General features: G+C 42.8%; 1 protein-coding gene across 2 annotated transcripts in view; it reads right to left on the bottom strand.

Moving 5' to 3' along the window:
• HS1BP3 (HCLS1 binding protein 3) overlaps positions 1–14,046 on the bottom strand; it is a 51,424-nt gene that overhangs the window by 20,326 nt on the left and 17,052 nt on the right. For both annotated transcript variants that reach the window (XR_012087833.2, XM_020784279.3), the window contains exons 5-6: positions 1,110–1,270; positions 253–388 (exon numbers count right to left, since the gene is read on the bottom strand). Coding sequence is in view for 1 of the 2 variants with exons in the window: in XM_020784279.3 (XP_020639938.3) it covers positions 253–388; positions 1,110–1,270 (297 nt within the window). In the remaining variant the exon portion in view is untranslated. The remainder of the gene's footprint in view (positions 1–252; positions 389–1,109; positions 1,271–14,046) is intronic.

The raw sequence follows: 14,046 nt of genomic DNA on the forward strand, positions 1-14,046 counted from the left end.
GTATTTCAGAATGATGACCCAACCCGTTTAGAAGGCTTGCTGTTAAGTGTGTTGCTGCATACGGGATGAGCCTTTAAAAGCTTTGCTTTTACCTCAGAGCAGGGCATGATAAAGTTCCTTTTGCAGGCGACAACTCGCAGAAATTCCCATCCAGCCTAGCCAGTGGCCGTGTTCAGGATGGGTTTCCGGGGCCTCTATTATAAAAAGGCAACTTTTCCAGAGTCTGCTCCAGAGTGGAGATGAGATCAATACCTCAAGAGTTCGTCCGTGTCCTCTTCAACGCGTGAGTTTAATGCAAGTTCTTGGCTCACGCAGGCAGACGGCAACAGCAGTGGGTCACCTACAGTTACCCTCTCGCCAAGGTCTGGATCTTCGAACAATTTCAGATCTATGTAAGTGAACAGAGAGCTTTAGCCAACTTTCAGCTGCATAGAATAACAAAGGCCAAAATGAGTTGCGGGCTGTGTATCTGGAGCTCCTGTAGTCACATTAATCCAATAATGCTGATTATAGTGCTAGTACCATATGACCCAGTTCCATGAAGACTTCACCTACAGGGAGCAGCAAAAATTGCTGCAGTATTAGATTCTAGTGGTTCCACTTATGCTGCAGTGCATCAAGCACAGACTACTGTACTTTGCCACAAAGAAGTGACTTTGAGAGAGCAAAATGTGACAACATCAAAGTCCCTTCTGTATAGCAAAGTACATTCAAGCAAGAAGCATGTTGAACCTTTACTCATGTACCTTCTTGAATCATCTGTGGCTTAAAAGCCAGAGCAGGCCAGCTGAATACTCTACTCCTTGCAAGATTTGGTTTTAGTCCTTCATTTTTATTCTCTATTTTTGTACAGTAGTATTTTACATATATGTAGAATGTCACATAGACAGCATTTAAGAAGAGAAGTAAAGGTGACTGCCACATTTTCTTGCTTTTAAAATCAACTGATCTAAATAAGAAACAGAAGGAGCTGTCCCTCAAACAGCAGCTATAAAGAACTACTACCAGAATCTGTGAAAGAATGATGATGACCATCATAAATGCTACATGCTTGGTGGCACTTCTACACATATTTACGGAGTATGCATAAAGAAGTGGAAGGTAAATACCGTTTCCTTTTGCTGCCAATATCCTCTTGTTCCTGACAAATGGAGAATCTTTAGCTGATCCAAATAGTCCTTCACCTGGATCCACTTCTTCGTCAAAAAGGGTTAACTTTGGCTTATCTTTTTGGACTTGAGACTGTCTGGACTTCTTGGTCTTTTTAGATCTAAAGTGTTAACAAAGAGGAGAAAAAAACAACAGTGGTTACGAAAACCTTGAGAGTTTGCAGACTGTGAACTTTTCTAGAGGGAGAAAGTCCAGTTCGACTTGTAGCACTGGAGAGATTATGGCTAACACTTCACAAATATTTTGTGACTCACATAAGGAAAAACATATAGGACGAAATCCTGCTCCATGTCTCAAATAAAGTATTGAGGTTAGGCACCCTCAAGCTGTTTTCGATTTATGGCAATTCTAATAAGACTTCACGAGGTATGTAAAGTATTTAAGGAGTGATATACTGTTGCCATTCCCCAGTGAGTTTCCATGGCTGAACAGGAATTCGAATTCAGGTCTCCTAGTCCAGCACTCTGTCCACTGCATCCCACCGGCTCAGTGAACTAAAGCAGACATACTGAATCAGCTGCTAAATGGTGACTCACTTCTTATGCAAATAATGTTGATGAAATGGGTATACGCTAGCAACGACTGTTAATAAGATTCTGGCTACAAGCATAATTCTTGACCAGCTGGGTGGCACATACATGCTCAAAGGCAGCGGCCCAGCTTCCCTGCCAGGGATGCTGCCTCAGAGGATGGCACCCAGGAATGAGGGCGCCCCCGGGCCATGGTGGCAGCAGGCAGACTGAGCCACGGGGGGGGGGGTGTGCAGCGGAAACGAGACAGGCAGGCAATCCTGGTTTGCTGAAGCAAATGGAAAACAAAGGGGGGGGGAAACAGTTTGGAATTTCATTTTGCTTCAGCAAAACGGGATCCCTGAATGGTATTGTGAAACGAACCACAAACTGGACAGGTTTGTCAATTTGTTCTTGGTTCAAGGCTCATTTCATGCCCGTCTCTAGTAATGGTGCTTCTTCCACCTCCTTCCTCCAGCTACCACTCAGAAAGTACTCTGTGACAGACATTATCCACACCGTAGGTTCCCTAAGGTCATTTCAAAAGAAGGAGACACTTTTCCCATAAGGCTGTATTTAGCAAATCTCTGCTGCCATAATCCATTACCATAAAAATATCTGTCAGCAGCAGAAAATGTAGAAATGCACAAAGGGTACAAAAAAGTTCTGAAGTCAGCAAGAGCTGAATGATGGTCCTGCTCCAAATGAGGAGAGTGCTTTGTCAAATCCAGGAATGTGGATTAAGTGGAGGGCAGGAAAGCAGAGCACTGGGAAATGATGGAGCAGAAATGCCACTGGGCCCAGCCTGACGTCACCAGCAAGTAGCTGTGAAAACACAACATTCTGTGGGAATCACAGACGCCCCCTCAGCCCTCACCATTCACTCCGTTCCTGATTTATTCTTAGCACAGTTTGCAGCTTTCCTGAAATACCTTTCTTTTCGTTTCCTTTTTAAAAAGTTGGTTCTGGTAAGCTTGCTTTAAGAAGCTTTTTTGCTGGCAGATTAAATGAAGCTTGGGCTGCTGTAATTTCTGTCACAACGGGTGCGCTGTTGTGACATTCTGGAAGCAAAGCCCTGCTGGGTTCACAGAACCTATGCGAGTGCTAAGAATTTTTTTTTTTGAAACAGATTTTGTGGCATTCGCCCTAAAAACAAAAATAATACTTGAGAAAAGTTCTGGAGCATATATTTCAGTGAACTGAGGGATATTAAAAATAGATAGATTTTCTCCTAATTTACGCATGTCATTCATACATGGCATGTTCTTCCATTATTATTATTTTTAAAGAAAATCCCACTGTTTATTTTAATCTCCTCTCCTATTGTGTTCCTTCCAGCTCACAGTAATATTGGCTAAAATCGTGTTGCCATAACTTATGCCACAAAAGGCTGATGACATCAGCAGGAGCACTGATATTTTCTCTTAGAGATTAACCATTTTGAACTTCTCTCCTGTGGTTCCTGGTTGATCCTTTCCATTGTTGGGAATCTGTGAAGGCCATCCCACTGGGAGCCATTTTTGGCAATTAAGGACTTCCTTGCCCATTCCCCCACTTCCAAAGGTTCCTGGGAGAGAAGGTGAACATGTTTAAGCTTCAACATATGGCGGCGACTGCCACCCATCGTGAGCTTTACATGGTGTTTTAGTTATGGCAACGGGATTTAAGCCATCATGTGAAGGGGAAAAGAAAATCAGCTTAAGCCAAGGGTAGGGAAATGTATGGCTCACCCCACAACTGGTGTGGGATGTAGTTCCCGTCCACCCATAGCCGCTATAGGCCATGGTGTGGCAAGATAGGGGTCACAGCTGAAGCATATCTGGAGGGCTACAGCTGCATACCCCTGGTTTCAATAGCAACCTCTTTGGAAAAAGCGAGTGTGGAAAAGGAACAATTAAATGAATGACTGGATAGTTTGGTGGTTTAGGCATCTGGTTGCAGAGCCAGAGGTTGGGAGTTTGATTCCCCCACTGGGCCTGTTGCGAGTAGAGCCAGCCTGGGTGGCCTTGGGCCAGCTGCGCAAATCCCAGGCTGCCCCCCCCCCAGAAGAAGGGAATGGCCAAGCACTTCTAGGCATTCTGTAACCAAAAATCCATGGAAAAGGTCATTATAAGTCAAGATTGACTTAACTTGATGATAAGTGGGGTTAATACTGTATTTTAAAATTACTTCAAAACTGGCAAGAAATGCCATTTGCTTAACTGAGATTATCAGAAGACGAGGCAGCCACACAAAGCAGACCCAGGGATGATATAGCCAGAGAGGGGTTGTGGCCCACTTTCTTTTTAAAGCCATTTTGACAAGGGGGCCTTCCAGGATGCCTTTATCAAAAGAGCATGTTATATATGAGCCTAAACTCTTCAGGGTTACCACATTATTTGTGACCCGCTAATAGGATTACAAATAATGACTTGTCTGGTTGCCACTGGTTACTAGGCTTTAAAAAAAAACAGGAAAAAATTGGCCTACATCGCATCAGTACAAAGTAATTTTTGCTCACTGGACTGCTGAGGCCATTGCAGGGCATTGAAGACAGAGCACGTGAAAACGAGGTTGCACTCAGAGACAGCCCAATGATAAAACACCCAAACTTGCTCGGATTATTATTTCCTAATACTAACCGTACAAGGCAGGTACTAACATTTCATGCCCAGACTCTTGCTAATCTACATATACTTTCCCTGCCATGAATAAGCCTTTTTTTTTAAAGTAAGCATCATCATCAAAATAATAAACCAGTGATTCAATTAAACCCATTAAAGGCTCAGGAAAAAAAACACAGACAAGTAAAATCCACCCCCATTGACGCTTCCTACTGTCAACAAAACAGCTCTGTGAATCAAGCGATTCAACATTTCCTGCTCCTGGGGGTGGAGGCCTGGGAGCTGATCGATGAGGTAATGTTCGTTTTGAATTCTAATAGACTAGCTGAGCCATTCTATTATGATAAAGCCTTTCAGGACAAGAGAAGATTACATCTGCCCCACCAGCTGCTTTCCAAAGGGAGAGAAGGAAAAACTTTGGTTTATATTCGATTGGCATGTGCCTCTTTATAGCACTTTTAAAAGATCATTTTATAAACCTGCACCTGGGCTAAACTACCTCAGATTACGGGGGGGGGGGGGGCTCACACAGGACCACCGCTACCACCCTGAAAAACCTCAGCAATATGCCATGTAGAAAACGACATGTAGAAAACTAGGTATCTCAAAGAAGGAATCAAACTGAGGGTCAAGTCAAACATTAAAAGAAATACAGTGTTTCTGCTACTACAACACTTTCCCTCCAGGCACACAGTTCCTTCAAAACTCCATGCCTGAGTGATCAGACATACAGCTGAAGCCCTGTTAACCTCCTGACAACCAAAAAAAAGCTAGCTAGTTTGCAACATGTAGAATGAGGCATGCTCAAGCTAGGATAAAAGGCACTTTGAATTCAATGTTGTGCCCACCTACAGCTGTACAGAAACAGCTGTAAGACAGCCACTGTGGCCAAGCCCCGGCATCTGTTACTAGAAGCAACTCTCTCATTCTGTTTAATGATCGGGCAATCCAGTTTGTACGGGAGCTTTCCAACATAGGAGCCACCCTACTTCCAATTACTTGCAGCCTCAAAGATAACTACTCCATCTGCTGTTTAGGAGGACTGGCAGTTCCCTACCGACTGCTTTCTTGCTGTGTGCACCACTTTCCCAAGTTGTGTTCAAGGCCATTCCAGTAAATGCCACCCAACCTTCTTAGCACCTGGTTTCACACACCGCTGCAAAGGGCTGTGTTTATAGAATATATGATTGCCGCTAGATAGAACGAGAAAAGAGAAGAAGGAAATGGCAGCAAAGTGGCAATAAAGACAGCTGTGGACTTAAAGGGATTTAAACACCAGTGAGCATTAATCCTGACATATTGTACACATAACCAGAGGATGTGATAGAATTGTTCCTGGACTAGGCTACTAGAGGGTGCAGGTGAGTAATTACTTCACAGATTATCCTTCTGCTTGTTTCCAACCCACACCCCAAAACACACCTGGCATCACAGAAAAACCAATTAACTGAGAAAGTTAGATATCAAGGGAAAGATTTCTATTAGACCAGCCTTCCTCAAAGTGGTACCCTCTTTTTTTTTAATTACAAGTCCCATCATACCTGGTCAATTTGACATGCTCACTATGGCTGATCAAAGTTGTGGTTCAAAACATCTGGAGGAAACCAACTTGGAGGAAAGCCATCTAAAACAAACCTCATCCTGGACAGTGTAATTTTCAGTGTGACATGTCACTTTTTTTGGGGGGGGGGGGAAGTGAGGAAACAGTGAAGGAATATCCAACCCTTCCGTTTACTGCTGTCACCTGCAGTCTGAAGTGGTAGAGTCCCCAAAGAGTTAGGCCAGATCATCTTCTGCTTTTGTAGACCAGGCCATAAAGTAAGAGACAGAACTGTTACCTAGGAAGAGTTAACTGTTAGTCTCAGTTTTTGTGTTTCCATCAAATGGGAGTCGCATCCGCCTCACACACTGTGGTGGTAATGCTGAATACAATGCAAAACAACAGCATGCTGCAGCTGCATAAACGCAGCACACAAAAGCTGGAGAGCTGAGGCTACGACGGTTTCCTCCAACATGAAAAAATAATATTTATTGGGAAACCGGATTCCTGACTTGCCTCGAGCTCTTACAAATTAACGTTCGGGAACATTCAACGTTAAGAAGGCAAGGAGGACTGTCATGCCGTACCAAAGGGTCCCTCCCACCACCTGGCAACAGGGATTTGAATTGGTCACTATAAAGAATCCTTGCCAGGAACTTGGGCACGTCTCAAAAGACAAACACAAAACAAATTCAAAGCGAAAGGAAGCCAGCTCGCGGAGTACTGCGATATTTGAATTGGTGAACCTGTAGACTGCTTCGAGAAGGCCTCTTCTGAGGTTTGCACGTAAATGACTATGTAGATGGTAACAAAAATGTCCTTTCCAGCCCTGGACCAGCATTTTATTTTTTAACATTTTTTTTTAAAAGAGAGAGATGTCTATTCCTCTACAGTCTTCTGGTTAGGCACAAGTTTGAAGGCTGATGTGACAGCAAATAGGAAAAGCTGCCATGTACCTCTCAATACCAAATGTGCCTGGGCTTTGTACCGCTCCCCTCATTTGGATATTTGTAAATTTGTATCTGATGACTAATCTCCCTGAAGGTCTGGAATGGATTACTGGACTAATTTCTCATTGGCAACTGAATATGATAGATGTGGGAACTCAATAATAAAAAAACAAGATGAACGGATTCTGGGGGAAAAGGTTGCAGTGTGAATTTCTCCTGTTTCAGTCATGCCCCCCCCAATGCACCCCCAACATGGCAGCAGTCAGGTTTCTGTGCCCTTGAAGCCTGTTCAGTCCACATTGGGGGGGATTCTCATCTTCCTGATTCTCCTCACCTGAAAAATGTTTTTTAAAATGTCTTCTTCTCAGCTTCTGCAAGAGGACGATGGGGGTCAGGCCGCCATTTTGGCTACATAAATAACTGAAAATGGCTATTGGCATATGATGATCGGTGTAAGTGACAGCTGAGAAATAGTTTATCCCCTGAAAAAAGTGGGTTGCCTTGGATATTTGCATGCTTTTTCTAAGGTTTCACATCAGAATGAGGGGGCAGCCTGCGGAAGAAGATTTTGAATTTTACCATTAGGAAGAGCTGATTATAGGAATTTCTGCCTCATGTGCCCAACTAACTTTGCTGGCATCAAGCCCTACCTTAACACAGGTGGTGACAGGTGTGTGCCATTTGCTGCTCTGCTTCTGGCAGTCATGTGCCTCATGAGGTTACCTATTGATGGAGACCCTACTTTGCTAGCCTAGCAAAGGCAACAGGGATTCCCACTGAAATATTATTATTAAGAACCATAATTTACCATCCTAGTAAAACAAAACTGTTGACAGCTGGAGGGAAAGGTGAACAATCTTACAGAATTATATTCAATGTGATTTTGTAACCACTTATGCGTTAGTAATTAAGATACTTAAGCAGATGTGAATTAATTTTGTTTGAGTTTTTTTAACCTAGTTACTACACTTTTGTAACACTTGTGTTATTGGTTCTGTAATACTTTAGTTAAGCTCCTATTATTTCATTTTGAAACACTTCATTAGGTGTGTTAAGTTCTTGTTACTTCACTTTGAAACATTTTATTAAAATTTCATAGTTATATTTCTAAAACATCATAAGTTTTTATAGTAACGTTTTGGATATTCAATAGACTGAGAACAAAAAAGTAGAGATTTTTCTGGACATTCACTTTACCTACTTTGCATGGGACAAAAAAAATAAAGGGTACTCAGAAAAATAAAGGTAAGTGTACAAGGTGGAAAATATTTATTTGGTTCACACTGGAATTAACCCTTTTAGTGATAAATACCAAAGTGACAAACATAGGCTTCTGATTTTTCCCAGAGTTTAAAAAGGTCTATAGGCCTTTTCGGAAGCTGGTCAAACTTATTGACCAGAGAACTATCTCACAATTATCTAAAAAGATTCTTAAATAATTCATATTAATTGCAAAGGGAATGGGCCACCTGTGGATATCTCTATTAAAAAGAGTATATGTCTTGATAAAAATGACTTTCAAAAGTTTGATGATGGTGATAACAATGATGATATGATGCTGCTACAGCAAACAGTTATACCCGGTGTGGTGCAGTGGACAGAATGAAAGACGAGGACTCAGGAGATCTGGGTTCGAATCCCCACTCAGCCATGGAAACTCACTGGGGTAAATGGAATTGGTAAAACCACTCCTTAAAAATCTCACTTACAGTGGGGTCTTGACTTATGAACTTAATCCGTATTGGAAGGCAGTTCTCAGGTCGAAAAGTTCTTAAGTCGAATCTGCATTTCCCATAGGAATGCATTGAAAACCATTTAATCCGTATCTGCTCTTTTCGTCCATAGAAACTAATGGGAAGCTGCTATTCCGCCTTCTGCCACTAGAGGGGGATATTTTTTCTTTTTTCCTTTTAACCTAAGATGACTTAGCTTTTAAAAAAAGGAAAAAAAAGAGTTCGTAACTCGAATCTAAGTTCGTAAGTCGAGTCCATATATTCCCATGAGAGCGGTTCGTAAGTCAAAACGTTCGTATGTCGAGCCGTTCGTAAGTCGAGACCCCACAGTCGAAAGCCCTATTAGTCAGTATAAGTCAGTTTTGATCTAATAGCACATGATACACCCACACCCAGCCAAACCACCCCCCAGTAATATGCGTTAGTAAAAATTAATTTCACAATATAATTTTATTATTAACATCACATGCCTGCCTTATAAAATTATACTGCTTTGCCAAGTGATATGTCTTGGTAAAAATCAGTTTCACCACACAACAACAACAATCATACAGCTTTCACACAGCTTTAAAAAAGAGAGAGAGAAACAAGTAAGTCATAAACCGCTGTCTAAAAATTGAAAGTTTTGACAGACAGCTGGAAGAGGAAATTGGATAAACATTTGCCCCACTCAGCACTTGTTGATAGCCAAGCACACTTTCTGCCTTAGCTTGTAACTCAACAATTGTCAAGCGCAAAACCCCCAGAGGCTCTGCAGCTGTGTACTTGGGCAGGACTAGCAACGCGCAACAGGTGGCCACAGAGGCCGAAGGCATCAATACAGTGGAGACGTTCCCTTTTTCTTATAGACAGTATCTGCCAAACAAAAGCAGCCATGTATTTATTTCTCCTTCTGAATGTTTCTGCCTCTCTGGCCTTCTTAGCTTACAGATTAATGAAATGGATAAAATCTTCAAGGACAGCATTGACACATAAAAGCAAGCACTCGCCATGGAAAAAGCAACAGAGAGTCAACATTGGGAACCAGATCAATGGAAGAATTACGTACTCGTTATGCTTTTACACAAAAACCTTCTGGCCCTCGGGCTGAATCCCCTGAGGTTCCTTCTGCCTGAAAAGTTATGGAAAAGTAGCTCTACTGGGGCCTCGAGGCTGCCTTCCTTCCTCAACCCTAACCAAAATGAAAAAGAGGACACAGCCGTGAAGAGTGACAGTGGATCACACAGGCAAATAGATTGTAATCTGGACCACCTGTGGAGAGGTCTGATGTGATCTATTTCCCAGTGATCACACGATATACATGGAGATGCACTTGAGCCTGACCCCAATCCACGCCCAAGGTAGAGTTTTGTGGTCCAGCCATAGGTCTTCTACTATGTGGGGCTAGGCTGGAGCGATTCCCCAGTCGCTGGAAGGGTCACTTTAAGGGAGATTGCTCCTATTAGGATGATGCTTCCCAGTGCAATCTGACTGCACCTTAAGCTGCTTTGCCACTATAATATAGCTGTGTAAGGCTGGTGAAGGAGAGTTCCATCACTAAAGATCCATAGGGCCCCTTCCAGCTCTGCAGTTCTAAGATCATGATGATGATTGCAATTACAGAATTCAATCAGACTGGCAAAGCAGAGGGAGGACGCTCTACTTTGCCAACCCAACTGGCGAGGTTTGTGTGCATAGAAATGTGTGCATATGTGCACATAAAATCATGGCTGCATGTGCATGCGCTTTAGCTCTGCCCAAGCTCCTCCTGCTGATGGAATCCCTTCCCCCCTCCCCCACGTGAGCTGGAAGCAATGCAACCCTTGCACTTAAAAAGCTTCTTATGCTTGGGGGCAGGAGGACTGTCATGTGCAAATTAGAAGGGAGCAAGACTCACTCTCCCTCATGGAAACAGGAGCAAGGAGGAGGAGGAGGAGGAGGAGAAGTTTAAAGACATAAAGGCAGGGTAGGTTCAGGAAAAAAGCTTATTTAAAAAATCAATCAAACAAACAAAAATCCTCAGTCTGCTTCAAAGACAAATATAGCAAGGCAGAACAAACTGGGAAACTACAAACAAAAAAATCTTACCATCCAGTTGTTATCTTTTACCTATATAATTAACAGCCTGCTTGAAACCTGAATGTTTGTCATGTCTTATGAATAAACACTTGCCTAGTGACCTGTGACAAGATTTCCATCCAGGAGATTAAAGAAGGCAGCATTTTGTGAACTTTTTTTTTAAGGGGGGGGGCGGAATAGGTAGCCTATGCCCCAAGAGTAAATGGCGTAGGCACAGATGCCTGCATAATACTTTTGTTGAATTTGTAACTTTTGTGGATTTATTTATAGGCCTGGTTGCAAAATCTCATGTGTGTAGCTGAAAACAGCAATAAAAGCATGAAAAGTAGGTATTCAGATGAGGCTGAATTCTACCTTTGGAGCAGAAACAAAAATAGCAGAACCCCTGTCGTCCCCCTCTTCAGAACTCCAGAAACATGACTTTGTATAAGGTCAATGGCTAACTGTATGTCTAAAGCGGTGGTTCCGAACCTTGGGTCACTCAGGTGTTCTTGGACTGCAATTCCCAAAAGTCTTCACCACTTGCTGTCCTGGCCAGGATTTCCGGGAGTTGTAGTCCAAGAACATCTGGGGACCCTAGTTTGAGAACCATGGGTCTAAAGAGATCACAGATTACAACTCTCAAGAATTCTGGTGAACTATTTTAGTTTTAGCTTTATAGTACATATTTCCTAATCTCCTCAGAGCAGCAAAGAACAGCTATAGGTCAATATCCTTTGATACACGGGTCCTCAACCTCCAGGCCGTGGGCTGGTACCGGGCTGTGGCCTTGGAAGAATCAGGCTGCTGAGATAGATTTTTCGAGGGCCGAAGGAACATGCACGCACATGCACTCCCACACAGAATGGAAACAGTCACCATCACTGGGCCTTTAAGAGGCAGAAATAAAATACTGAAAACTGAAATAATTCATTTCCATTCTTTGAAACCATGAATAAAAATCAAAACTAAAACCAGGTTGCAATAGCCTATGACACGCAGCAACTCATTCACTGGAAATCCTCTGAAACACTACAGGGAATTGCAACCTAATACAGTACAGTATTGTCAGAAGACCAGCAGTCGTAAGATCGAATCCACGCAACAGAGTGAGCTCCCGACACTTTGTCCCAGCTCCTCGCCAACCTAGCAGTTCAAAAGCATGTAAATGCGAGTAGATAAATAGGTGCCACCTCGGTGGGAAGGTAAAATGGCACTCCCTAGTCACGCTGGCCACATGACAACGGAAACTGTCTTCGGACGGGCGCTGGCTCTATGGCACTGGTTCTTAACCTTGGGTTACTCAGGAGTTTTGGACTGCAACTCCCAGAAGCCTTCACCACCAGCTGTCCTGACTGGGGTTTTTGGGAGTTGCAGTTCAAAAGCATCCGAGTAACAAAGGTTAAGAACCACTGCGCTATGGCTTGAAAAGCGGGATGAGCGCCGCCCCCTAGAGTTGGACACGACTGGACTAAAAATGTCAAGGGGAACCTTTACCTTTACCCTTTTTACAGTATTGTCATTTTAAATATATTATATGGGTTAAGCAGAGACCCTCACTTCCTCATAAAGAAGAACATGGGAATTCTTAAAAGGAAGAGGACCGAAATAGTCCTTTAGATACACATGTGGGCTTGTATGTGACCAGCATGGTTTGATTTCCCCCAATTCCTGTTTTCTTTCACTTTATTCATGGCCGTTTGTTGCAAAGTTCAGGCAAGCTTTAAGAGTATCCTGCTGAGCAAGACAAGAAAGCAGAGGCTGCCTTGGGATGGGGCATTTTGCTCCTGGGGGAATAAAGGTCTCTTATGAATCCTGGCCAAAATACTTGCAAGAATACCATTTCACCAGAACCTGAAAGAAACCTAGTGTTTGTTTTGGCAATGGCCTTAAAAAAAAAAAGACACACACACACACAACTTATACATACTTATCATTAGTCAAATATCCAGGAAAGCATGCTGCTCAAGCGAAATGGCCATTTTCCTACCCAAAAAAGGTCAGTCTCTTCCAGGCATGGGCCATTTCACAGAAACACTGTGCTTTATCCGGTCTCTTGGTATAAATGATGATCTAGCTTGTTTTGCTTACGGGTTCTCTGAAGCCCAGACATTCTGGATTTTAAGTGGCCAAGGAGAACATTTCCCATGTTGACCCATATAGGAAGTTAAATGAACAATGTCCAGAAGACACCAGTGACCATTTTAGGATAAAGGCAACAACTTAAGGCTAAAGCTACATTACGTGGAGGATCTCCAATCAAGTCTGCTGACATCGTTTTTTCTAAGCCATGCCGAGGGATGCAAGACTTTGAGCAGGTGCTACAGAGCTCGGGAAGGGAAGGTTAATTCCTTTCCCTGATGCTGATATGGTAATATACGACACAAATGGCTGAAGTTGCATGAGCGAGCAAAATTATCCTATGGGCAAAATCCTGTTGGCATAACTCTGAATGGCAGAACCAGAATCAGACACTGGAAGCGTTTAATTTAAAGTAACTGGAAATTTCCAGTCCACCTCCATTTTAGATTCTGAGGCTCTCCTGGGCTCTCTTTTGCCGATCACGGTCAGTGGTCCTGATCCAGACAGCAGGACTTGATCTGAATTAGTTACGCGATGCAAAGTTATGCAACAGGATTTTGCCCTATATTTTGTCTCCATAACGCCTAACTACCGAGGTGGGGGACCATTTGCTTTAAGAAAAAAAAGAAGATGTGGGATGGAATTCAACTGTTGCCTAGCATCCTGGTTCTGATTCAGATCTCTCTCCTGCTGCTGGCTTATCCCAGGGACAAGAAAACAGAAATTATATTCTGAACTTGGTCTAGACTTCTAAAAGTTCAACACGACGACTCCACTGAAAATTAATTATGGATCCTGAAACTTCGATCTCTAGCCAGGATAGATTTTCTGTTCCCTTGTCCCACCTACCGCCACCCCCTGCCACTCTGCAAAGTAGAGTCTGATGAAGACTATCGCAAGACTCAAAAGGGCAGCTGTTTTTGATACAGTAGGGTCCCCATATCTACTGGGGATTTGTTCCAAGCCCCCCCCCTTTATATAATGGTTAAAGGAAAAGAACCAGGAAAAGAACCAGGAAAAATAATAATAACTATCAAAAACATTACTAGAACTTGGCACTATAGGGGACCAGACGCCATCCTATGTATTATTCACTAACAAGTATTCATAGCAGTCTCTGGCTCCCTCTAGCGGCCAATTCTGTTAATACATATGAAAATAGTTTTTCTTCTGGATTTTTAATTTTAATAGTTTTAATTGTTTTTAGACTATGGATAGGTGAATCCTGTGGATAAGGGGTTCCTACTGTATTTTAGAAGTCTAATAAGGGTTACAAGAAACACGTGGCTTTCCCCCCCCCTTTTTTTCTTTTTGTTCTACTGATTTAAGTATTTTACCTGTTTCTGTCCACTGCGTTGAGGTGGGATGGAAGCTCTGAACCTCCTGATGTTTTACGACTCCTATTCCCACAGTCTCTTACCC

This window comes from Pogona vitticeps, chromosome 1 (genome assembly GCF_051106095.1).
Source record: "Pogona vitticeps strain Pit_001003342236 chromosome 1, PviZW2.1, whole genome shotgun sequence".
NCBI classification, from domain to species: Eukaryota; Metazoa; Chordata; class Lepidosauria; order Squamata; family Agamidae; genus Pogona; species Pogona vitticeps.